The sequence below is a fragment of the Lagenorhynchus albirostris genome, chromosome 2 (assembly GCF_949774975.1).
Source record: "Lagenorhynchus albirostris chromosome 2, mLagAlb1.1, whole genome shotgun sequence".
Classification (NCBI taxonomy): Eukaryota; Metazoa; Chordata; class Mammalia; order Artiodactyla; family Delphinidae; genus Lagenorhynchus; species Lagenorhynchus albirostris.
The window spans coordinates 111,261,888-111,289,145 of record NC_083096.1 but is presented as its reverse complement, the minus strand read 5'-3'; the positions used below and the strand labels follow the sequence as shown (position 1 = coordinate 111,289,145).

The window sequence follows — 27,258 nt, the reverse complement described above, 5'->3', positions numbered from 1 at the left end:
AAAGTAGCCGATTAAAATAATTATCCATTTTTAAGTGGCAGTAAACTGTAATATTCTAAGTTATCATGAAACATAGTATGACTTCAGGATGGCTTGGTGACCTGGGCAGAGCCCACCTAGGAGGCCAATTAGCCTAATGGTTAAGGAAATGACCTCTGAAGCCCACTTGCCGTAGTTTAAATCATGGCTCGCCTAGTTACTTACATGTGACCCACCTGGTTTGGACCTTAATTTCCTTTCCCACATAAAATGGGGATGATGGTACTGTATTTTATTGACTCTAGAGCTCACATTTTAACATTCTTGATATCTTTAGGGTCTTAAAAAGGCTAGTGGCCAGGCCACAGTCATGATGTACCTGTCATTCATTGCTTGTGCATATGTGGGCTTAGCGGTTGATTCTGTTGGCACAAGTCAACATCAGCAACCCTTCAATATTGCATTCCACGGACCACCGTCCTAATAACCGTCCTAATAACAGTATAGTATTAGCATCAGCCAATCAGGAGATACACGCAGTGTGAACATAACTATGGGTTCTACATGGGAGGATCATAGCAATTACTGGTCAAGCTGGGTCTCAAAGGAGAGGGAGAGTATGCTCACGTGGAGAATATGAACAAGGAGAAAGGCACTTCAGGGGGAAAAAGGCTGGGACGTATATATGGTAACCTTTTTGTTGTTTTACAATACTGAAGTAAAGGGTGGAGATGAAAGAAAGAAGTGGCTGCAATATTAGCTTGGGGCCAAGTCATGAAGAGTAAGCATTTGGTACTTTATTCAGTAAGAAAATAAAACCGGCAACAGCAGAGTTGTGTAGTAGCTCATCAAAGGCTAAAGGATGCATTCGGTTACGAAGTTCAAAATGAGTGCAGCCCACCACACTCCAATATGGAAAATGTTTACATTTTAGTTCATTTTAAAAAACATATGCACAGATACTTTACATAGCTTCCAGTTGACCAAAGTTGAAAGAAAATACTTTGTAATGAAGTACAGATCCCCAAAGGTTTATTTAAGGGCCTATTTTTATTTAAATAGTCTTAATTTTTTTTTTTTTTTTTTTTTGTGGTACGCGGGCCTCTCACTGTTGTGGTCCCTCCCGTTGCGGAGCACAGGCTCCGGACGCGCAGGCTCAGCGGCCATGGCTCACAGGCCCAGCCGCTCCGCGGCATGTGGGATCCTCCCGGACCGGGGCACGAACTCGTGTCCCCTGCATCGGCAGGCAGACTCTCAACCACTACGCCACCAGGGAAGCCCTGGTCTTCATTTTTTGAAGCATTGTCCTCCAGTACAACTCTAATTTCAAAATCAGTATTCCTCAAATGTTCATGAAACTGGAAATTTCCAAATCCATGATGGAAACAGATTGGTGCTCTGTGCATCTGATCAAACCAGTAGCAACATAATGTCTAACACAAATGGGAAGCATTAAAAAAAAAAAAAGCCCGTAATGGCAACTCAAAGCAGCAGTGGCATCAAATAGGAACTGAAATCTCTAGTTAAAGCCAATGAAGGTTTCCAGGTTAATTTTGAATTTTACTCCTTATGCTATTTCAAATCAGAAACCTCTTGCTACTCAAATTCAAGTAAGTGTGCAGTGTACATCTGTTTGTTACTTTTGTATTCTCAGAAACAACCTTTCGTCACCTGCTCCCTACACCTTCCCCTTTTCTGATAATTTTCCCTTCCTCTGGGGGAACTCCACATCAGCTCAGGAATGGAATGTGATCCAATCTGGGCAAAATAAAAGTTCTTACTCCAAATTTTACATAACTTGCTGCCAAGCTTTGGTTATGATGATGTAAGCTGAAACTGTCAACAGCTGTCACCTACCATCCTCACCTCACTGCTTCCCACCTCAAAGAGGGCATCCCCAAACAGAAAGTTTGCCTGGAAGAGAAAACCAATCCAGGAAAAAAAAATCAGGGTCAAGTATGGGGGCTGGAAAGATGGCTTCTTTGGTTCTTTGGATCCAGCCATGCCTGAATTGCCCGGTGTAGGAGCCAGTAAACTGCCCTTCATGCTGACACTAGTTTGAGTTGAGTTTCTGACACTTGCAATTGAAAGATGATTGGCTAATAATCAAAAGTATACAATATCTACCTGAAAATAAACAACACACTTTAATACAGTAATTTATGATTAAATAAAAGCAGAGTAGGCATCTTTACTTAATATTTAATGACTGATATGAAATCAGGTACAACACACTGTATATGCCAACCAAATTAAACAAAATGTATAAAGGAAATTGTTGGCCTCATAGTTATGTGTTTAACATTTTACTATACATTGTGAAATCTGAATCCCATCACTTGCTACAGAGAAACAAATTGGCTCAACTACACTTAGGAATCTTAAATAGTCTAGTAACTCTCTTTAATTCATATTTATAATATGAACAGGTGCAAGTTTTGTTTACTGTAAATTTATGGTTATTAATCCCATATGTAATAATTAGCAATTACGAAAGGCCTACCTTCCCTTTGAAATCATTGTTTAAAAGATAAAGAAGGCCAGGTGGAACTTTTCTCCTTTTAAAATGTGGTTCGTGAACAAAATGCAGGATGTTGAACTTAACATGGGTCAGGGAGTTTGTTTATGCATCAGAATTTGTCAGGAATCCAAAATGGTGAAGGCCTCTAAAAAAGAAATTGGGTTGTAATACTACAAACTTCTAGGGCTCTCAGTGAATTATTCCAATTCACCCCCTCCAAGCAGTTGACATGGTTATTCACTAAAACACATGTTTATTGTAAATCCTGTGGGAATAAATGTGCATATTAATCAAATGAGTTGATAGTTATGTCAAGGGAACTCTGCTAGTTAAATTCTTTCCTAAGGAATAGACTATAATAATTTAAAGTCTAATAGAATTCTAGACAATAGGGATGGTAAAGATGCATTAGATCATGTAGGGGTTTTTCCCTTTCTTTTTCCACCTGGGTTGGGGGAGGGAAAGTACAGGATAAATCCTTTGATTTTTGTCCAGTTTTCAATTTAAATTCTAAACGGGATGGAACTCAACACTTTTCTTGGAAATGAGACTACATCATAACAGATTTCACTGTCAGGAAATTCCTCTCCACCCTGATATTCAGATCACATGTTCTTTTTGTGTTCTTTATCCCACTTTTCCCAATAACAATTCTATGACACATTTGATTCAATTCATTCTGTTTCTTGCCTGTCTCAAGAAGACAAACTTCACTGTTAAATTTTGAATTCCCATTTCATCGTCTCTCCAGTAATACTGTGCAAAACATAATTCTACACAAAGTTTTTGCTATATGAGAAGATTCCTGAAGCTGCTTTGGGAAGTATATATATTTCTCAAATGGCAATGCCTTACTGTCTATGAATCACATTTCCACTATCACTTTTATACCAAGGGTCTTTGTGCCACTATTGTCTTTAGAGGCTCTTCTCATATATATGTACACCAAGTTACATATATCTGTGTTCTAAAAGTTTCTCTTATGCTCATGTTCTCATTATCTTTTCATATTTCTAATCTTTCCAATTCTCTTTAATACCTCTGGTTTCCTTTTGGTCTAAAACGTATTCTAATTGTAAACTAAAAACGAATTTCACTAATGTCCAATTTTGTCATTGTTTTTTTAACCATTAAGTGCACAGATGCAATACAGATGTAATAATCTTTTATAGTCATATTGCAATTTCATAACTGTATAAATTCCAATAAAACTAGGAAACTTTAATTTTAATATGTGAGATCATAATGTATAAAGAGCTGTCATAAGGTATAAATTAAGTCATGTATATACATAAATACACACATACATTCCAGTAACACTTTGATGAGTTCCAAGTGTTTTTTCTTTAGTTATTGCTAGATGTTTCAAAACACAGCATAAAACTGCTCATCACAACACCCTGTGTGGTAATGACAAGAGTAGAGTGGGAACGGGATGAAAGGCACAGAATTCATAGTAAGACACAGCTCACTGTGTGAACAAGTAAAGCCAAATTCATGAGCACTGATGGTTCAAACAACGTGGAGCCACTGATTTTCTGAAATGAATATAAGAAATAGCAGTTCATAGTATTTAGACAACCTTTTACAAAGGACATCATACTGGGTGCTACCCAAGTATAAAAGACTCGTCCAGCTGTCTCAAGAGGTTAAGTTACATATAATCCCAAAGACAAGAATAGGAAAATGATGGACCAGTCCTCCTGTGGCTAGATGGTCTGCCACATGGCCTTTCTGTTTAGTGAGGTTCCACTAAAGAGAACGCCAACTTTGTGGCTGACACAGGTGATCCTTGGGTTTGGTGTTGCATCAAACTAACAAATAAAAAAAATTTCGGCCTACAGAATGAAGCATATTAAAGCCTGTGCCTTACGAGTCAATTCAAGAGGCTAGAAAATACATTAAATTTTTTTTTTTCAAGACTGTTTAATTACTTTTCAGAGAAACAAAAAATTCCAACCACCAAGCGACAATACCCCCAAATCTTCCAACAAGGTCCTCTGCAATTTTCTGGGAATTTTCATGTTCTTCCTCCAAAAGAAGTGCTCAATTTTAATTGCCAATGTTCTTAGTAGATTCACCTTTCACTGAAAAAAATAAGTAAACATACAGTCAAGTGTTTATGCTGTTTCTGTTTAGCCTGTTCTGTTTTCCCCTCTTCTCTCCTCCCTTCTGATGCATACCAACAGCACCGCTCATGGTGACAGACAAACCATGTCATGTCCCAGGCAGCTGGGATATACAATTCTGGCCACAATAAATAGAGAAATGATGTCTGAAAGTGGCAATTATATTTTGTGAGGTAACATCCTTCCTGACTCTGTGGAAGACTTGGGAATGGTCACTTCTCAGTGTGGGTAGGATCCAATACTTTTGCCACTGAATAGACCACTATTATCACAGAGGCTGGCCAAGTGTGGTTGGAATAAATTTTTTCCATGATTTTTTTTAAACTTAAAATTGAGGGTCAGTATATGTTGAGTGAATGTGGGCTGACAGAAGACTAGCTAATCTCCATCTCCTTCTTTTCACAGGAAAGAAGACTCAGAGCAGAAATGGAACTCCTTTAAAGGCGCTGCCTTGACTACAGCAAGACTATGATTCACTAACTAAACTGAGAGTTCCTTGAGGATAGACACTGGACCTTTCTTTCCTATATCTATCCCCCCCAGGGTAGCATGTATGCTGAATCAATATAACTGTAAGTTACACCAAATTTTAGGTTTCTTTTTTCAATTTGAAAAATGAGAAGCAGAGTAACCGCACCACTTATTTCACTGTATAGTGAAGCTAAAAGGAAATAACACATAAACACTTTGAAAATTGTTAAGGTTAAAATAGAGATCATTTTGCTTGAGGCTTATAGCCCTTTATCTCCATTGTGTAGATAAAGAAAATAGAGCTCAGAGAAGCAGAGTGAATGCCAAGGACCCAGCTAATAAGAGCTGATGCCAGAACCATAAACTTGGATCTTGCCTTATATTCCAGTTGCCAAGTTCCTTGGGGTATGCCGATGGTACCTAGATGTACAATTGTACCAGCAACCAAACTGGTGTCCATTGAGTCCTTTTTATGAGGAAGGTACTGAAATAGGTTCTATCCAAGATATGGTCCTGATCCTTGTGGAATTTCATAAACTCTAGCAGAGTCCTTCAAGTATCTCCACGATATTACAAGTTAGCTGTTTTCTCCTCTGGCTTTCTCTGCACTGAAACCATGATAGAACCTATTGCACTGTGGCATTTACATGTGCGTTCTTGTGCCTAAACTCCATCCCCATCCCACTGCCACACACACATACATACACACACACACACACACACACACACACACACACTGAAAGAGAAAGGAAGAAAAAGAGGGGGTAAGCAGGAGTGAGGGAGGAGAGAGGAAGAATGGATGAATGGATTTATTGGCCCACGAAGAGACTGAAGTGGGAATTCCCTGGCAGTCCAGTGGTTAGGACTCCATGCTCTCACTGCCAAGGGCCCGGGTTCGATCCCTGGTCAGGGAACTAAAATCCCACAAGCTGCATGGAGTGGCCAAAATCAAAAAAAGTTAAAAAAGAAGAGACTGATATGTAAGTAACTGCTATGCTACTATTTTCACTAATTCAAGTAATCATTTTTGGGTTGGACTCCTCAAAAGACAGAGATATTTTCTAATTTTGAGTTATATTAGAATAACGGAGACAAATATTTTGCTGGTATTTTTAAGTTAATGGGCTTTGTGCTGTTTGGCACTGCAGTTTGGGAAACACCTTTTCCTTTTGCGGCTTACTGAAGTTGCCCAGTTTTCTTCTTTTGATGGAACTCCATTCTTTTTTCCTTAGACTGAAATGTAGGATGCTTTTATTGTGTCATTTAAATCTACTAGCTAACTTTGGCAAACAAGGACCTGTGAGACAAGTAACACCATTCTGAGCACCTCCCACTGGATTGATACAAGGTGGGTGAGCAGCTCTCTACACTCTACACCTAGTGGGCTACCTTAACTGCTCAACCTTTTCCAGTCAACCCTTTTCATTCTGTAAAAAGCAAAAAGCAAGCAAACAAAACTTGTCTATTGCCCATCAGAAAAGGCAGACTTTTGAAAAAATAAACTATGGCAATCTAGACTTATAACAAACATTATAATAATCATCAAGTGTGAAAAACAACTGAATCCCAGTCCAGAAACACATTTTTCCCGAACTAGAAGAGAGACACCTTTGCTATGAACTCAAGATCAAAATCCAACATTTTTGCCTCTGGAGAGAGAAAGAATTTCAAGGCTTTCCAAAGAAAATGCCCTGTTCTTATATAACCCTCCCCCTGCATTAAGGGACCACCCTGCAGAACATCCAACGCTGTGGGAATGTACAAAGAAACAGACAACTTGGAGTGCTTACACAAAGAAAAGCATCTACAGGAAGGCCTGGCATTATTTTTAAAGTGTGTGTATTTATGTGACAACACTGATAAGGTCCTTAAAATCCTGCTAGATCCTCTTTGGTTCTTTGCTTCAGCAGCCCTAAATGATCTTCTATACTGAAAGCACGAGTCACTTGAGCTTCCTGTAAATAAGCCAAACATCGTATACCCACCAAAAAATAGCAAATTTTACTTCATAAGGTTCCAAGTACACTACAAAAGTAGCCTTTTCTTTTTGCTTCATGACAGGAAGCCTTACTTCAATGTGCATTCCTAAACAAGGTGAAAGAGGAACTGTGTGTGCTGTGGTTATTTACACAGACAATGTTTGCTCTGGCTAGTAACCCACATTACTAAACAACTTTCCCTGAAACCAACATTTAGAGAGAGAGAGCTATGTGAATTATATTAAGGAAAAAGTAAGGTTTTACACAGCTTTAAAAAAAAGTGAAATTGGTCATTTAGAACTGAAATTTCTAACTTAATTTGAGAAAATAAAAATGGATGTTCTCAAATTTTAAAAAATATAAAGTCAAGAATTAACCTAGGCTTCCCTGGTGGCACAGTGGTTAAGAATCTGTCTGCCAATGCAAGGCACACAGGTTTGAGCCCTGGCCCGGGAAGATCCCACATGCCGCGGAGCAACTAAGCTCGTGCTCCACAACTACTGAGCCTGAGCTCTAGCGCCCGCAAGCCACAACTACTGAGCCCACGTGCCACAACCACTGAAGCCTGTGCACCTAGAGCCCGTGCTCCGCAACAAGAGAAGCCACAACAATGAGAAGCCCGCGTACCGCAATGAAGAGTAGCCCCCGCTCACCGCAACTAGAGAAAGCCCGTGCGTAGCAATGAAGACCCAACACAGCCAAAAAAAAATCAATTGATTCTAAATGTTTAAAAAAAAAAAAAAAGAATTAACCTAAAGATTTAGAGACATATAATTGATTATTAGAAACTTTGTGTGTGCCAATTAAAAATCTGGTTTCACATTGTGGCACTGACAAAACTTTGGCCACTTAGGGAAAAAAAGTAATTCTCCTATTAACTTTCACAAAGAAAAAAAGCTATCATACACACATACAGAGAAGACCTTACAATAAAGGTTACTGCCTATTACAGTCCATAATGATGGTATAACAATAAAACCTGAACCACATATTTCAAAAGATATTTTAAAAAATAGAGTTCAATCCAATCCAAGGATTCTATGGCCCTCTGGTGTTTGTTACAATGAAACTTGTCCTGTACCTATAACTCTTAGCTGAAAGTGCTATCTAATGGTTTTGAATTAAGTAAGTAGCTCTCTCTCTTTTTAGAAGTAATTTTAAAATTTTATTCATCCTCTAGAATTTACATACTGAAACATAATTAACTTAATCAGTAAATGCAGATATGGGTAAGTCACTTTATACACTAACATTTTACATATACCGTTTCTGGTTTTAATAAATTCTCCCAATTCCACTACTCACCAAAGAGGGGAAAGTATCTACTTTTAAGGAATCACTAAAATGCCAAGAAATATAGCCAAGGAAACAAAATCAGAGAAAGTAAAACCAGTCGGTTTAAAAGAAAAGGAGATAAAGGGTCAAGGCAATGGCACCAGCTTATTCTAAATGCAGTCCAAATTTTAAACACAATGTCCCTTGAAACATTTCCCTTTTCTATAAGGCAGAACACTAAAAATGTTTGTAATCTCTCATTTTAGGAATCTCTAAAGAGTTTTAATTAGGGAGTAAATTTAACTGATCATAGGCAGACTGTTACTTGAAGACTATTACCTTAAAAAAAGACAAAAACACACAAAACTCCCTAAAGGCGAAGTATATCCTTTTACAGCCAGACATTCAAACCGATTCATTCATTTTAAGTTGATAAAAGCTTACATGCTCTGAAACAGAATAGAAGCAACAGCTCAATCATATGGTTCTTTACAGTATTATCTGTAGTTACAGAGTAAATTCAGTTAGGTGTGTAAGTACAGTGGGAAAATATATAAAGACAATAATGTAATTGCTTCAGTTCACTAGAGTTATTTAAGCATTACAGGAACAAATTTACACTTACCTTGGTGAAGAACTTCCATGTCATTACTGTATTCTTTTAATACCACATGTAATGTTGGGTACTCAATGATCACTTTGTTCCTCAAATTGTCAAGGAGACTTTTGTCAGGATCCATTTCATAATATCTTATAGTAAAAAAGCAAAACCAAAAAATACCATTTTATTTGAAATTACTTGTAAATAAAATATGAGTCCCTTACATTAAAAAATTTAAATGGTGATGACATTAATTCAACAGTTATTTCCTTATAATATAGTAACTTTACCAAAATAATCAGGTAAAAGAGCTATTATTATAGAGGTCCTAAAGCTAAATCAAAAGTATATGAAACAATTTGACATTAGGAAAGCTCTAGAACAAGTCATTCATTTTCATATCAATAAGGGAGGGATAAAGGCTAACTTTTATAAAATATCTATATTTGATGTGTCATGAATTTTTCTTGGATAAAATACTGACTAGCTAAAAATTCAAATTCCTCATTTAGTTTGAGTCTTAAAAGAAAACCAAACAACTATCCCATGATAGTTCCTAGTAATATATGGTGCTAAAATGGCTACAAAATACTTTTGTAAAAACTTAATTCTAAATTATAAATACTTTCTGGAAATATATATTACCATATAATTAAATTTTGCTTTCCTTTATTTTGAAATTAAAAAAAACAGGTTTGAATTTATGAATGAGGTAAAAGCACAAAATTTAAGAAATATGGAGTTCATCTGTCATGGTATCATGACATAACCAGTAAATGTGTCACAGGTAATTAGATGGTAATACTCCTTAAAGTATGAAATTCTCAAGTCATTACTTAAAAAAAAAAAAATTTTTTTTTTTTTTAGTTGATTAAAGTTGCATGCCCCTAGCATTCTCCCTTGCTTGTTTTCTGAGGTAGGAATAAAGGGGTGGAATTTCAGCTAGCTCACTAGGAGCTGCATAAGGGAATGTGTTGGCAAGTGACTATCATGTCACGACAAAGAGGAGAAAGTAGAGAACACCTTCACCAGTGTAGTGCAGAAGTTCTCCAACTTTTTTTCTCCATCTCCACCAATGACAGATGATATTCACATACAAAACATACATCCCAAGGGATACCAGGCCTGACAGCTGGAACTCCATCCCTTCCCCTTCCACTCAAGAAAGTACACTGGAATACCAGTCAGTGATCAAGAGTGAGGTTACCATCGGGATACATTTGAATCTGCTGTAATTTTAAGAGTAAATCATACAAACTTTGATATTTCTTAATTAGTGACAAATTATTTGCACCATACCATGCAGCTGACTCAGACATGCAGCACACTTACTAAGAACTCTTGGTATAGTGATTTCTCTGTGTTCTAAGTCTGTCCTGTGCAATATTTTTCCAATAAGGGAAAGCAGAAGAGCTTAACAAAGTGCAAAGCCGAGCCCATTATAAAAACTGATTTCTTTTTAAGAAGTGGGTGACAAGTGAGAGGACTTGTAAAACCAAAACTTTACTCCTGTTTGCCTGACCACATGCCCCACTCCTGGAATTAAATTCTTCATTTTAGAATCATAGAATATTTTTTATGTGGAAAAGAAACTTGAAATGCAAAATATTCAGTTTTCCTAAACCAGCCACCCTCGTGCCCATAGGCCACAGAGTGCATACATTCTTTTCCCTGTGTAATATAATACAGATGTGCTTACAATACTTTAAAAGTGTTCTTCCAGCATTCAAGGATTAAATGCATCATATTTTTTACACATTATTTCCCTTTGAAAGAAGCAGTGTTTTTTAAAAAGTTAGCAGTGATTATACAAAAAAGAGAGGCTGAATTAGATATAAAAGTATAAAATTAACTTATAAAGTAAAATATAAAGTGGATATAACTAAATTTTTCTTAAGAGAAAGCAAGACTTGAATTTTCAAATAGGAACTTTTCAAGTGGTATCCTACAAACACTTGTAGCAACTTATCTTCTGTGCATTTTAACTGAATCATAAGGCTTCTATTAAGAGACATTTCCCAAATCAGGGAATGTTTTCTATCAACACTTATTTCATTTTTTTCGTAAATAATTTTCAGTATATACCTAATGTTTTAGGCATTTTATTTCTTTTTAAAATATTAAATCTTCGTTAAGCTTCTCTAGATTTCCAAAGCTGAAACAATTAAAAAAAAAAAAAAGAATTCTTCAAAAGCCACATGGTAATCAGAACCTAATATTAATGCTGATATAATACAAAATATGATCCCAGCAGAGGAACATTCAGAGATTCTTAAAAATTACCATGTAATAAGTTATACATTATTTCAATCTTAAAACTATAATTAATTACACTTGTTTTATTAATAAAATGGTCCCTATTTTATGTGCCATGCAGGCTCTGTACAAAGTATTTAGAATGTAAAGATTTATGTAAGAATTTATAATGAATTACTTTAAAATATTTCACTCAAATGCAGTGAAAATCTGGTATGTTGTGTGGTTTTAGTGGGAACCACTGAATTTTATTTAGTGTTTACCCGAAGATGTTGTAAACTTCTAATCACAGCAATATTGCTATTGAGTGTCAATAAGCTTCAAGGCCTCAGCTTTCCAGTCTGTCACTTAAAACAGGTCAGACTTCACTAGATAATTTTTATATGAAATTCTGAATTTCTTTTTCTACTAGGAGTGGTTACTCTTAGGCTACCATTAATATTTGCCAGTAATTAAGAAGTAAATTATGTAAACTGTTTTATAAAGAAAGGCTATTAAACACAGATGGGGTAACATTGTGTGGACACAGGGTTTAGTTAAAGGAAGCAGTAACTTTTAGTGGTTGCTTGGGTTTGGAGTCTAACACTGAGTTAAAGTCCTGGCTCCATCACTTACTGGTCTGCGATTCTGGACAAGTTACTTAACTTCTCTAGTTCCTAGTTTCCATGCTTGAAAGTGGAGATAACAGCAGTATCATTTCAGAGAGTTATTATGAGAGCTAAATGATAAAACACAGAAACTGTTAGCTCATTTACTTAAGCCATGAACACAGTTTTACAGTTGTATTTACCTAAAATAACAACGCATTCTTACAGAAACTTTAGTTCAGGACAAAGTCACTGAACTTCTTCAGTAACAAAGAATGGCACTTCTTATGTAAGCACTGAAACACTTATTTGCCTTTTTATGCATTTTGCATTTTAAACGTAGCCTTACAACTTTCCGTATAGCTTTCATTTTTTTATTATTTTATATTAGTTTATATTACATTTACTTCCAAGAGGCTACAACTACGTTGAATCCTCCTTGTTTCCATTATCTTGAGGCAAGGTGTAGAGTCCAGCTTGGCATTGCCCAAAACATTTAGGTGTTAGCTCCTCTGCAAGTCATTAAGTCACTGAATCCTAAGGGGCAGCTTCATCTATTTTTGAAATTTTCAGGAACTCTGGTGTTCCCATTAGTAAAAGGGCTCTGCTACCACAAGACAAACTACTTGGGTTTGAAAGAATTAAGATACCAACATTTGTCTTTTATTTTACCCTTAGGGACCCTCTCAGACATTTCCTCTTGTTATTTCACTTGCTTTACTCTCACAGGCTCACTAGCTGACCCTGCTCCAGGCAGCTTCACAGGGGCATTGTAAGGGCAGCATAGCTCAGTAGGCTAAACAGGTGTTTACAGTGTTTGACATCATACAAATAAAAGTTGTCTTGATACTCAAGGGTATGCTTTTAATCTTGGCTCTGTTACTAACTTTCAAAGAAACTGGCCAAGTTCTTGAACTTCTTTCTCTGCACTTCATTAGCAAATTAGGATTTATTTTTTAACTTCCCATAACTCAAAAGGAGACAGAGAATAATAAAAAAAAAAAGGAGTCACAAACCATTCTATTTCCCACCTGATCACTGGCACCCCTTAGATCATCTCCCCTTCTATCCCCTAATAAAATACTTAAACTAAATTTGAATTTTCTCCAAATTTAACAATCTAATAGCAATCCGTAGGCCACAGAATTTTTTCCACTATAAAATAAGGTCATCTGATGAGGTGATCATCAAGATCCCTCCAGCTCTAAAATTGTACAAGTTTTGGTATTTGTCTGCCAAAGGCAGCACTTAACCAATATTCCTAATAGTCATTTGTATTTATTTCTTAACTTAGGTTTCTAGGTTAAAAGTGCAACTAACTGATTCCAAACGTACACAGTTGAATCTCTTGCTGTTTAAAAAACTTAACCTTAATATAAATCAGTTTACTGTTATCCGATAGCTAAACATTTATAAAGTATGGCTCATCTTGGTATTAACTGAATTCAGTAAGGTTCCTGAATGTATTATAAACTACATGTTTTAGATTCATACTTATCAAATTCCTTTAAAATAAGTAATTTAAAAGTACTAAACTTATTTTAATAGAGCAGAAAGAGAACAGATTAAGTGAACAAACTAGCTTTTAAAACACAAATGAAAAGGAAGAAAGAAACCAGATTGTTAATGAAGACCCAGAATAGGAGAAAAAAGATACATACATTCAAACTAAAACATATAAAACCAAACTAAGTACAGGGGTCAGAGAGTTTTTTAACTCTTCTGTTTACAAGTAAAAGGTATTATTTAAAATTTCTCCAAATACTCCTGTGTGACAGTTTTTGCAACTCAGACTGTCCACGTCACATTAGAAGTAGATTGTGTCAAAGTTAAATTTTTTCTTACCTAATTTCTCTAGTTTTCATATTAAAAAGATAACAGTAACTGAATTAGTGGTTTGCTGCACTTTGTTTTGGGACTTTTACGTAATTTATGTAAATGTGTAAACGAGGGCTCCATATACTTGACGTGGGGCACCAGTCATGAGGGGGGTAGCACAGACACATGCCTCCATTCAGAAAGCTCTACGGTCAGAAATGCGCTGGCAGACCATCCCGTCTATTGATGACAAAAGGTATGGGATGCGGTGAAATAAAGTGAGTAATTACACATTTTAAAACATGCTTTAAAGAGGGCCTTACAAGGCTTTTGTTCTAGGTGCTATTTGTTCAGGCTTTCCTTATCTTCACTAGTAAGCTCAATTACTTTTAAATCCAGGAGGCTTGGGTTCCAATCTTATCACAGGTCCTTAGAAGCTGTGACTCCTCAAGGGTACTCAGTTTTCCTCATCAGTATAATGATGGAAAGGTTATCTACTCATCAGCTAGCTTGTAAAGATTAAATGTAACAGGTGAAAATGTTTCTAAAATGTAACTTGCCAAACTGATATTAGTAATAAGACTTTATACTTCAAAGGTAATTTAGCACCTTTAGCAGGGAAATAACATACTTATCAGGGATTATCTTCATGATCTATATGATGGGCTAGTTAGTAGAAAAAGCATGAACTTTGAAGCCAAAAAGACCTGAGTCCAAATCCAGGCTTTGTAACTGGAGCTTGGTTTCTTTGGGCTAAGTCAATTTCTCAGAGCCTAAGATTCCTATCTTGTAAAGTAGAGATATAGTATGTACTTCATTAGAATTAATGCATGTGAAAATGTGAACAGTGCCTAGCTTCATTAATCAATCAATTCCTCAAATATTTATTTAGTGTCTACCATTACAGATAGTCTGCTAGGTAATGGAAGTTCATAGAAATAAAACCCACATTTTATTGGGAGTGCCAGTCAACAAACAAACTATCACATTTCATTGGGATAAGTGTCAGGATAGAAATCTAAAGCTAAGTAGATACTCAATAAACTTTCTTTCTTGTCCCTTATTCACCTCCAAATGTTCTTTCAAATATTATAGTGCCTATAATATCTAGGCACTTCATTTGCTAACTCTAGCTCTCCTCCTCAATTGGTTCTTAAAATCCCTCCTCCTCCATGGATTTTCTCCTAATTAACATAGGAAATTTTAATTAGCCTTACTCTTGTTAACAAAACATATGCTTCCTCTGGTGCTAGACTAAATGCAGGAGTCTGATCAGTACAGACTCTTACATTTTCAATCTTTATTAGGAAGTATATCACTTTGGAAAATATGATCACGTTCCTCAGAAAAACTTTTGCTTAAATGTTAGTTAAATAGTTCATGAATTAACTACACCATAGAATTATATTATTTTAGAGTTACAAAGAACTTAATCTACTTTTTTTGTCTTCCAGGTGAGGGCACTGAAGCCCTGAGGAGTATCTTACTCAGGGTTGCTCAAGGAGATGCAGAGTTAGAACTGTAAAGCCAATCTTTTGAGTTCTTCACTCAACTCTTTGCTTGTTTGCTTATTCCTCGCTCAACACATATTTACTGAGGGAGGTCTACCATGTACCAGATGCTGTTCTAGGAACTGGGAATACAATGGTGAACTATTAGGTATTCACTAGAGATGAAAAGATGAAGGATTTCTAGGAAGAAAGTACCTATACAAGGTAGAGGATAAGGGAATACACATAGAATTCATACAGTTTTGGTACGTATAAATTTCAGTGAGAGGTCTGCTTGAAAAGGTGAAGCACTTTGGCTAAAATGAAGTATCTGAATCACCTAGAAATTTCCATTAATTATGTCATTACTCTCTCTGAAGAGTATATAAAGTTAGATATAAATTATTATGTAACATAACTAGAATGGATAAATCTAGTGGATTAAGTTGAGGGTTAAAATTTATTTTCCAAGTTTTTAGAGAAAACTCTCATTTTATATTTTACATAATTCCCTTAATCAATGATCAAAATAGTACATATTTGAAATGAGATCATTACTATGGAAATTGTAGTCTTTATAATCTGTTAAGAATTTGACCATCATATCACTTTGGATCTACTTTTCAGTACAGCCTCTCAAATTAAATTTCTCAAGTTCACAGCAGCTGAAACTTCACTCACCCAGCTCTGCCAACTAGTAGAGCTTCAGCTTCCCTAGAGCTACCTAAGAGTAAACTTCCCTAGAGCTAAGTTTACAAGTCTTATCATAAAACTGCCTCAAGCAGAATGCCACATATGAAACCCATTCCATCACTGGACGTGTCATCTCTGAGATGATAAAAGTATTTAGCACCCTGTGCTACATATTTTCTTTATGTGTGTGGACATTCTTCAGGTTGATTCTAACATTTTCTAGTCCTTAAATGATCCCTTGCTTCTGCTGTTCTAGAGTCTATGTCCAAAATGTGGCAAAGGTTAAGACCATTTTGAGCATGTACTCTTCCTGATCTTGATTCTCACTTTGGAAAACAATCAATAATCCCAAAGAGGGATAACAAAGAACTGGGGCTGGGTTCCACATAATCTAAGAACGTGCACTGTGGTCATTTATGGCGCTGAGAGGCATGTGCTATATTGCAAAGGCTTTGGAGACAGGTGGGCCTAGGTCTGGATCTAGGTTTCACCAGTTAGTGGTTACAAAGCTGCAGTCAGGGCTCTCCGTGCAACTAAACATATTCATAATGTATAATGTATGTACAGTGTAACATAATTATAGTGTATATAAAATGCTTAACAAAGTACCTAAAATACAGTAGGAGACACTCAATAAGAGGGTGTCATTAGGACTTCCCTGGTGGCACAGTGGTTAAGAATCCGCTTGCCAAGGCAGGGGACACGGGTTCGAGCCCTGGTCCGGGAAGATCCCACGTGCCGTGGAGCAACTAAGCCCGCGTGCCACAACTACAGAGCCTGAGCTCTAGAGCCCATGAGACACAACTACTGAGCCTGCATGCTGCAACTACTGAAGCCCGTGTGCCTAGAGCCTGTGCTCCGTGACAAGAGAAGCCACCACAGCGAGGAGCCTGCACACCACAACGAAGAAAGCCCGTGCACAGCAACGAAGACCCAACACAGCCAAAAACAAATAAATATATTAAATATATATATATATTAAAAAAAAAAGAGAGTGTCATTAATACTTATTATGTTCCATAAAGACATTCATCAGCCTCTAGATTTAACCCCGATTTTAAATCACCCTTGCAGCAAACGTTTTTTTGTGCGTGTATTTGGCAAAACTTATTCAGGTTCTTCACACTTTCCTGCTTATACCTAACCTAAAATAATTTCAGAAAACAATGACACTTTTGTAGATTTTAAAACAGACATCTGAAATTTCATTTAATTTCTTTACTCACAAGTTAAAATAGATATAAAGAACGTAATTTATGGTGTAGTGTAAATATTGATCGTTTAGAATGAAAATGTTACATCACTCTTATAAAAATTCACTAGAATCTAAGTAAAATGGGAATGGTACCAGTATCATCAATTTAAAAACTGCATGAACAAGTTCTTCCTTAATAGTTAGAAATCTTATATAGTTTCCTTTTCTCCTTGATTGTATTTCCATTCCAATTCTCCACAGGATTTTATCTTAAATACTGATACATTTATGCTTGAAAATCTTTTACTTATAGCCCAATCACACTTCTCTGTAACAAAAATGTGTATGTAAGCTAAAAATTTAATTTTATTACCTATGACCTTAAGGCTTTAAATGTTAAAATTTCTTCTGGATTGAATAATTATTAGTAGTACAAAACTGATCAAAACACAAATATATTACAAACATTTATAGTAAAACTTTACTGGAAATGCATTTCTTAATGTGATGGGTGAGTGCTGATGATGGCATCTTCTACTACATGCAAGGCTGTTTACAACTGACTCTTAGATTAAGTGATTTCCCCCATTTATCTCTGCAGAACTCATTGCTAGAATTAAATTCCAGAAGGAAAACAAAAGGAAGTTTAAGTAATCTCATCTAGAGAGCACACTGCTGTTATTCACTAACCCTTCCTTCATCACAGTTATTTTCAAGGGATCTAACTAAAAGGCAGAAATGCTCTCTGGCTATTTACATAAGACAAGGCATCTGAAAGTAGTTAATGCTGTTCTTAGAAATTCTGGAATTCCTTTAATGTTCTCTGACATATATTTAATTCTGTACCATTATTATCAAAATAATCTTAACTTCCAAGGTCTTCAGTTCTAATGGCAGGATATTTTTTTAAAAATCCTAACTTTTAACATATATATTATACATTTCCTATTTAGAGTATCTTTAAATATACTTTTCAATCATTCTCTGTAAGCCTGAAATAAGACTTAATTTTCTACTTCCAGTTCAATTAGGCAAAGGGTACAGACTAGTATCTTTAAGGATGTAGAAATTTGACTTCAAAAATTCATCCTAATATTAAATGACATATTTCTTTACACAACTTCAACAACTCAACTGAATAAACATCTACCAAATATTTATTATATAGAAAACATGCTAGACACTTGTATGGAATTCAAAAATGTCCTCAAGGATTTTATTATCCTCGGCAGTGTTTCTCAAAGTGTGGTCCCAGGGATAACTTATATCAGGGTCCCTCAGGAGGCAGAGACTTTAACAAATGCAGGTTTCTGGGTACTAGGTAAGATTGACTAAACCAAAAACTCTGAGGGTGGGCTGAAAATTGACATTTTCATCTGTCCTAGATAATTATGATGGACACTGAAATCTGAGAAGCAATGTTCTGAGAAAAGAAATACTGGTTAAATGATCAGTTGAAGAGATGCTTATGGTAAGGTAGCAAAATTGGCCAGTAGGGGTATGGGCTAGGTGAAAAGCAAGGAGGGACCTGGCAGGACTACGAGGTGAGGCAGGCAAGAGACTAGACTCTTAGAATCAACAAAGTCTGAGAGGTGGTATCTTGCAGGCAGAGTTGAGACTCTAGGAAGTCAGAATCTGAGCAAGTAATGTGAACTGGGAGGTCACTCTGCTTTAAGGTAGAAGGGGGTCTTTGCTTGCTGGTGGGTGGGTGTTAGCAAAAGTCAAAAAGACGTCAGGTGGGTCTTACTTGAGGCCTTTAGAGAGAAACCAATTTCTCTAAAAGGGCGTAGGAAAAAGTGTCTTACCTCTTAACTTCAGAGTGAATGATTTTTAAATATTTCATGTTACAGATCCAAAGAAAGTAAAGTAACCTCAGTTTTTTATTTAAAAAAAATCCTCTCAGCACGGAAATAAAATCATCCAAGAGAAATAGCTCATTCTTTTGCTGGTTGCCTTTTATAAAAAAAGAAAAAAGTGTTCCAAAATGATTAACTACAACCAGCACAGCAGGAAACAACTAATAGAATCTGCACGTACAATAGGGTAGTCCCCCCAAAAAGAGTAATAATCTTCTGTGACGTGCATGAAATCAAAGCTTAGATAAAGCTTTAATTTGGCTTGGGTTTAAAGTCTCAACTCTTGGCTCTATATGCCAATTTTTGGAAGCAGAGTAAAGGCAACTGGTTTGTGCATCAATCAAAAACTGACATGCAAAGATGCCCGTGTTTTCCACTGGTCACCTGCTATGCCATATGTATTAAACACGTATCTATTGTAACATGACCACACACCTATCTCCCCTCCTTGACTGTGAGCATCTTGAGTGCTAGTCTTTTAGATGTCTATGTGTTCCAAGTGCTTAGTGCTGCGCTGGCACATGGAAGGTGCCCAATGAATATTATCTGAATAAATGAAAAATAAAGACGTCATCTTTTTTTTTTTGGAATTTTTGAATTTTATTTATTTTTTATACAGCAGGTTCAAGACTTGATCAATCTTAACCCATTGATACTTTAGGTCAAGGTTACATATCAGAAAGCCTGTTCTCTGAACAGGTGCTACTGTTTCTGAAGAAACTTTAATTAATTAATTTTTAATGGACTGCGAAGACTTTTATTTTTATTTATTTTTAACTTTTTATTTTATATTGGAATATAGCCGATTACCAATGTTGTGATAGTTTCAGGTGCAGAGCAAAGCGACTCAGCCATACATATACATGAAGAAACTTTAAATTATACTTGGTAGTTTTAACAATCTCTCTCTCTCTTTCATTTTACATATTGAGAATTGAAGCCTGCAGGAATTGGCAAACTATGGTCAGCAGGCCAAATCCTGCCCATTGTATGTTTTTGTAAATAAAGTCTTACAGTCATGCCCATTCATTTATGTATTGACTATAGCTGTTTATGTGCTACAATGGTGGATTGACAACTACAACTGTATGGCCCACAAGTCCAAAAATATTTACTGTCTGGCCGTTTGCAAAAAAGCTGTCCAAACCCTGCTTTAGAGTATTAAAGTGGTATCAACACCTAGCACATAGCAGACACACATATATTTAAGTGCATTAGTACACTACTTATTAAAAAAATTAAAACTGAATTCCTATTATGGGAAAGTCACTGACTCAGCACTGCAGGAAATATAAAGATGAAGATGCCTAAGGCAGCCACTGTCTTCAAAAGGGAGTTTATCATCATATGGGATGTTTTATTGGGATAAAATATAAGACAGGATTGCAGGAACCTATGAGAAGTTTTTGAGGCTCAAAGGATAAGGATTACATCCAGTTGGGGGGAAGGGATAGGCTCCACTGTAGACACTGATAAACAATAATCTTCTCAAAAGAATGGAGAGAACATACAGAAGGCTCATATGGAGGCCTACCACGTAAGGCAGGGTGGTAAGGGAGAAGTGAAAGATGGCTCTAAGGTCATATGCCTTGCTTACAAGAAGAATGACAGTGCCAATAACAAGGAATGACTGTCAACATTTATTGACTGTTTACTAGATGTCAGGTACATCAGCAGTCCATTTAATCCTCATTTAAAACAACACACACAGAAACACACACTAGGAACAAATGGATGTGGTGTGATGAGATCTAAACATGTTGAGTTTAAGATTTAATGAGATGTGTAAGTGAAGATACATGCAAACTAACATTTGAAGTCTGGGAGAAAGGTTGAAAATATCTCCAGATTTGGGAGTCATTTGTACAGAGATAACAGTTGATGACATCTTAAATAAAGTAGCCCCTGAAGCTTCATATTCTTCCAATGCTATTTATGTCAAAAGAAATGTAAACTAACATGATTGGGTATCTGCCCCCTTGTTAGTGGTGAGTGACCTGTTGGGAGCATAGCTAATATTGAACTTAGAGTACTTCCCAGAAGTATAAGAAATCATTTGGCTGAAAGAAGCCATTATTTTTCAAAAAGTAATACGTAAGTCAACTGCCAGCCACACAGAACTTTTTTTTAAAAACAGATTTCCTCCTTTTATTGATACTAAGAAAAGTAATTTCTAGGATTAAAACAACAAAAACTCTTACATTCATTGAGTCAACTCAGCAAGATGTTGACCTAAATGCTGCAACTTGTAATACATGAATAATACATATTTACTGAGACTGATTTGCTATGTGCCTGGCACCATACTAAGTAGCTGACATGCATTATCTGGAAGCAATCTTCACAACAGTGCAATACCTTTGTTTTGATGCCCTCTTTCAGATGGGAAAACAGAAACTTAGTAACTTTCCAAGGTCTGCATCAAATTTATAACATTATTTCAAATTTATAGAAAATCTACTTTGATGTAGGTTTTTGGATAAGAGCAAAAAGGTTATTTTGGAACATCTCATAATTTGTGTTAGGTTTGAGAAGTAGTGATTTAATAAATTTAGTATTTGTAATGGTAAAACTTTTGGTCTACAAAGTCTAACCTGGAACCTCTTAAAGTAAAATAAGGTCTACTTCTCCATAGATGATGTATTCTGGAAGGAGTTACTATTTCTTGTTGGAATGTGATATAATCTTACTCTGAAGGGAGCTTAGTAATAAGGGATTAGTATAGAAAGGCCATTCTTTTTGAAAATAACGTTCGAGAAAATGATGCCACTTCTACTTGAAACTCAATGTGCCCTAAGCCTCTCCAGGCCTTACCTCCATCTCTCAGAAGACAGATCCATGCCAGGTACCCCAGTCACCTTTACTTCATGTCTGTTTTCTCTGCTACAACAGAACTGTACCCTACTCAGTCTTGTATAAACCCCAATTTTTATTTATATGCCTAGGAGAGTAAATGTGCTTAATTAATGGCTTTTGAGTAAATCTGGAAAGAATCATCCCACAATAGCTTAAATCACATCTTTATCAAAATCAGAATCTTATATAAATATCAAAGCAGCAAAGTAAACACAAAAAATAGAAAATGTATCTGAATTTCTTCATGAAAAATAAATGATTCTATTAATAAGTAAAATATAGGTCTAAAATTCAATAGATTTGAAAAATTACAATTAAATGGACAGTATCAAAGCTGGGAGTATTCTAACTTGTCAGTAATAACTTAAGTTAGCAGCAATACAATGGCTGCCTCTGATGGTGCCTGGTGTTACCAACATAGGCTTTTCTGCCTCAAAACACTCATTTACTTTCTGAGAACAGAAAGCTGGTGAGAAATGATGTGGCAAGAGGGTACCTTACATGAATTCTCCTCCACTGGGAATGTAAGCTCCACAGAGACAGGAACGGTTTTGCTTGCTGCTATCAGCCTAATGTCTTGAACAACACCTGGACCACAATGGGTACTAAGTGTTTGATGAATGAATGAATGGATTTACTTAAGAAGACATATTTACTTTTATAAGAAGATACAAATTCAAACCCTGTGTATTCTGGAAAGAAAACTCTGAAATAGATCAGCAACAAATTCTTTAGAGTTAGACATACATTCTATGATCACCTAAACCTAAAAATAAAAGTTGTATATGGCAAAGCTAAAGCCTGGGAAACATTTAAGATTGCTCTAAGCTGATCAGGTATATCATGGGACAACTGTCATAAACTCTTCAAGAATGGAAAACACAACCACTGGAAATTGGCAATACCAAGTATTTGGTAGAAAGACTCTACTCTGAATTTACTGGAATGCTATAGATCATATGATACATTTAAAATCAGAAAGCCACAAGGAAAATACATGGTTCTACCTTCTAAGTACTTTTCAGGAAATAATAAAATCCTCCTTATCTTAAATTAGAAGCCCACATTTTATAACCTATAATAATCTTACTTAGATGTTCTCTGAATGTACTTCCCTTTAATGATATAACTGTGATTAAGCATACAATCAAATGTGAATGCTCATCTTAGCCTATCTATGAATGTACTATCTGGTGAACACTGGTTAAAAAATCTTTAATTAAAAAAAATCTATTTCTAAATGTATCTCCATAGTATCTACTTGCATTATTCATGATTAGAAAATCCTAATAAAACTAGGAAGTTTTGTAGAAATTAGGATAACTATACCTTAAGGCTGACTGAACAGTCAGAAACATAAGGATGTACCTTACTCCAACTTAGGTCCACCTTCATGATAAAAGCTACCTCAATTGGAGTTTCTAACATTATTATTGCCTTAAAGTGATAATATCACTAGTCAAAGTTAAATAGGGTGGCAATTTTTAAATACAAAATTCTTAGATCTTGGTTGTAAACTTCTGCTTCCTCTTCTTTGATGGTATTTTCATATACCCTTGAGTTCAAGTAAACAACTCAAATGGGGAAATCTGGAAGACATGTTTTCTACATAGATAAGGTAAAGTCAGAGTACTTTTCATGTTACTAAGTTTGGCTCAGGTTTAGGAACAAAACAGCCTCTTCTAGGTATTCCTTAAAGTCAATACCACTTATCTTTTACTTTATTAATCTATCATTCCCTCCCCTTTGGGGATTAAGAAGGTTAACCCAAGGCCCAACCAAAGTCCTTTTTGGGTTCCTAAAGAAGGAAAGTCATAAAATAAGAGAAAGTAAAGGACCTTAAAGGGACATGAAGCCCAGAGAAGTTGAGTGTCTAGAATTAGGTCATCTGATCTCACTGCAGTACGCTCCTTTAACCTTTTTTTTTGGTGAAGGTTTATCCTCTTTGGTTCTTTGTTAAAATAAAACCTACCAGTCTTATTAGTATCCTCCTGTGTTCTGGTCTTTCTATGTTCTCATTTCCTTCTATGCAACTGCCCAAAACAGTTTTACCAAATGCTCCCCTCTGGGTCATGTCATGCTGCATGCATTTCTGTCACTCTCCTAGAAAACCCTGTCTCCTAGGACAAGCGGAGATCGCCATTCCCTTTCCCTCTTCGGAGATTTACAGTACATATTTCCAAGTCAAAAATGAATGCTATCTGGGCCTATGCAGTCTGCCCTATATTATAAACTTTAAAATATTCTGTATCCTACATTTACCTTTTATCACATACAACTTTGGTTTCCTTGAATTTTAGAAGATGTTTTTTAAGAATCCATTTATCTTCTGTAGTAGTAATAGTAATAGTAGAAATAATAAAAGCATGCACTTACCATGTGCTAAATAATCATCTTAATCTCTCACGATAATCTGATTATCATCACCTCCAGTTTAGAGATGAGGAAACGAAGGCAAGTTAGGCTATGTAATTTACTCAAGTTAACATAACTGGAAGCAGGCACAGCTGGGATTCAAACCCAGATCTGCTTTCACAGCCTGGATGCTTACATCTCTAAGCTCTACTAGCAGATGAGACCAATCCTATCTAGTCTGAACTGGATCTAGTAGTTTTGTTAATGAAACGATGGAAGACAGAGAAAGCATCACAGACATTAAAGATCAGGGTTTTGCAATTCAATGTAATGACACATAACTGCAGACACTGAAGGGACTCTCAGAGATCTTTTAGTGTAGTCTCCTTCATCATTCCATTAATGAAGGAACAGGGAGCCCAGTGATATTAAAACTCTCAAATCACATAGTTTCTTAGAACCTGGCTTTCTTCCATTTCTATGTAGAGTTCTTTTCACTGTGATATATACAATGGGCAGTTCATCACAGGAATTTTTTATCTCCAAAAGCAAAAACTTGAACTTTGGAACTCTGTTGTACAGAATATTTCTTAAAATAAGTTAAAATGGGATTTAAAAATCTTTCCGTTGCACATGATGTTACTTTAAAATATTCTAACCAGGGTGATTTTTCAATTGAATTTATCCTGTATTATGATAAGTGTGATTATTTAAAAATTTTAATTTGAAGGTCATTTTTAAAAGCCTAGGCTTTGTTGATTGCCAGATAATTAGCATAATAACTAGCCACTTAAGCTAAGCAAGCTACTTAATTATATTACAGAATTAGAAAACATTTAAAGAAATGGAGAGGGAAGCAATTTTACCTTACTAAATTTTGCTGCATATTTTCTGCCTTCATTAAAATTTGGACCCCAGTCTGAGAGTGAATGTAGGCTTTCAACCTGAAATAAAAATGTCATATTAAAGGAAGCAAAACTGATTTTTAGTGTATTTTAAAACTGTGCCTATGGAAACTAAGCATCTATGAGTAGTTATTAATAATACTTAAAATTTATCTATCCAAGCACAGAAACGGTGTTAAAGATATTTTTCAACCAAGGATCTGTTTTAAAAATTACCTTTCTTCTCTCTGTACAGATTAATCTTGCTAATTTACTTATTTTTTAAAAATGTATCCAATTTGGTGGCAGGTATTTTGTCTTATTGTTAAATATATGACCAGCAATAACAATTAGATTATCGGTAATAAGAGGAAAAGAAACTCAACTCTGGTAGCGGTCCCAGAGACACCGCTTGATATGTGACATGGATTTGTTTGAGTCTGGGCACCACTTTCTATGGAAAGTAGAAGATGAGATTTAACTAGAACTGAATCAGACACTTCAGAATCCACTCAGTTTCAAATTTTAACCAAAACAAGTATTCATAACCTAAGCAGGTATCACCCGGTGAAAAGAAATTCCTGCTCAGAAGCATGAATAATTCACATATTAATAGTTTCCTTTTTTGAGTGCTGCTAACTACGTGCTAGACTCTGTACTAGAACTGTATATATGTAATTTTTTACAAGCTTCGTAACAACTCCATCTAGTAAACATCATCATTCTCATTTTACTGATGGAAAAAATTAAGGTGCGGAAGTAAGTTGGTTCCTGGTCACATAGCTAATAAGGGACAGAATCAGCTATTCTAACCCAGATATTCATAACTGAATCTTTCCACTATGCTATGTTAACCATTTTTGTCCATGGTGTGTTTCTGGACAGGAGGCAGAGTGTGTATTACTCAGTTTTATGAAGACTTGGCTGAAATAGGATTTCCTGTCTTTAACTACTTGGAAACTCAATTTTCAGAGTTTTTAGTTCAACTGTGAAAGGCAGTTTAGTTTAAGGGGTAAGAGTACAGACTCTGACTCCAGACCACCTGGATCTGAATCCTAGCTTCCCTACTTATTAGCCATGTGAAGTCACTTAACCACTTTAAGGCTCAGTTTCCCCATCTGTAAAATAGATATAACGGCAATAATCTACCTTAAAGGGTTATTGTGAGGATTAAATGAATTAATACATTTATTATTATAAGCTTCAAAGAGTAGTCTGGAATGCAGCAAACAGTGTTAAGTACTGCTGTTATTACTATAACCAAAATCCTCACCCAGAGCATCATCTCTGACTGACAAAGCCTTGAGTACACACCAAGGAAATGGGACAGAAAGTAAACAGTACAGAAACATTATACTCTAATAAAGACATGGCTTTATTTAATAAATATGCATATAGTAAATACCTCAACATTTTTAATAATTTCAGAAAGTTACAAGATTTTTATAACATACCTTTGACGAATTACAGGATCAGACTTTTCAGGATCAATGTAAGGTCTTAGGATTTCATTAATAGTTTTATCATCTGGTACTCTTCCCAACAAAAACAAAAACAAAACTTATTACTTATAATTTTCTATTAAAGGTGTTAATTTAGAATTACTAAATATTGTGGCTTTAAAAAAATAACTGAACACGGACCTTTTATTTTAGTCTTGGCAAATATAATATCCTTTTAAGCAAAAATTACTTAGGAAAAAAGCTCAAAAACACTTCTTGGACACATTTAACAAGTCTTAAAAATAATATTTTTAGAAGTCCCCTATAAATCAATTATAAAAATACAAAGCCTCATTTAACACACTCCTGTGTTCAAAGTTGAAAAGAAAGATACCACAGTGAAGTAGATTTGAAAGTTGCAGAAATCAAAAATCTGAAAAAAAGGTTTCAGATGATGCTAGTTTCAGTGCATGTTCAAAGTTATTTATTCTAAATCATAAGACCAGGTTAAAAAATTGATACTACTCTCCCTGGAAACAAAGCATTTTAGGTTTACCAAATTTCCTGTATGTATGTATGCATATTGTTTTATACTATAAAGCTGTAGAAACAAAATTAAGACACTGTTTTGAACTAGCGATTTTCCTTAATCATTTATACATATTCATATACACTACTGTGCTACATACCCCACCTGTAAAATATGAGTCCTTTCCCTGTCTTTAGTCTGGTATGCAACCTTAAATAAGAAAGTTCTTCCCTAAAATCCATATGACAATTACAAAGAGAGGACATTTATGCATAATGTGAATATATGCTAAAGATATTATTTAAAAAGCAACTTAAAATTTTCCTAACCCAAGGAATCAAA

General features: G+C 35.5%; 1 protein-coding gene across 1 annotated transcript in view; it reads right to left on the bottom strand.

Moving 5' to 3' along the window:
- Window positions 1-754: 754 nt before the first annotated feature.
- Window positions 755-27,258, bottom strand: part of ZNHIT6 (zinc finger HIT-type containing 6) — a 58,629-nt gene continuing 32,125 nt past the window's right edge. The window contains exons 7-10 of the mRNA XM_060139636.1: window positions 26,400-26,480; window positions 24,928-25,005; window positions 8,980-9,104; window positions 755-4,587 (exon numbers count right to left, since the gene is read on the bottom strand). Of these exons, the coding sequence (XP_059995619.1) occupies window positions 4,553-4,587; window positions 8,980-9,104; window positions 24,928-25,005; window positions 26,400-26,480 (319 nt within the window). The 3' untranslated portion in view covers window positions 755-4,552. The remainder of the gene's footprint in view (window positions 4,588-8,979; window positions 9,105-24,927; window positions 25,006-26,399; window positions 26,481-27,258) is intronic.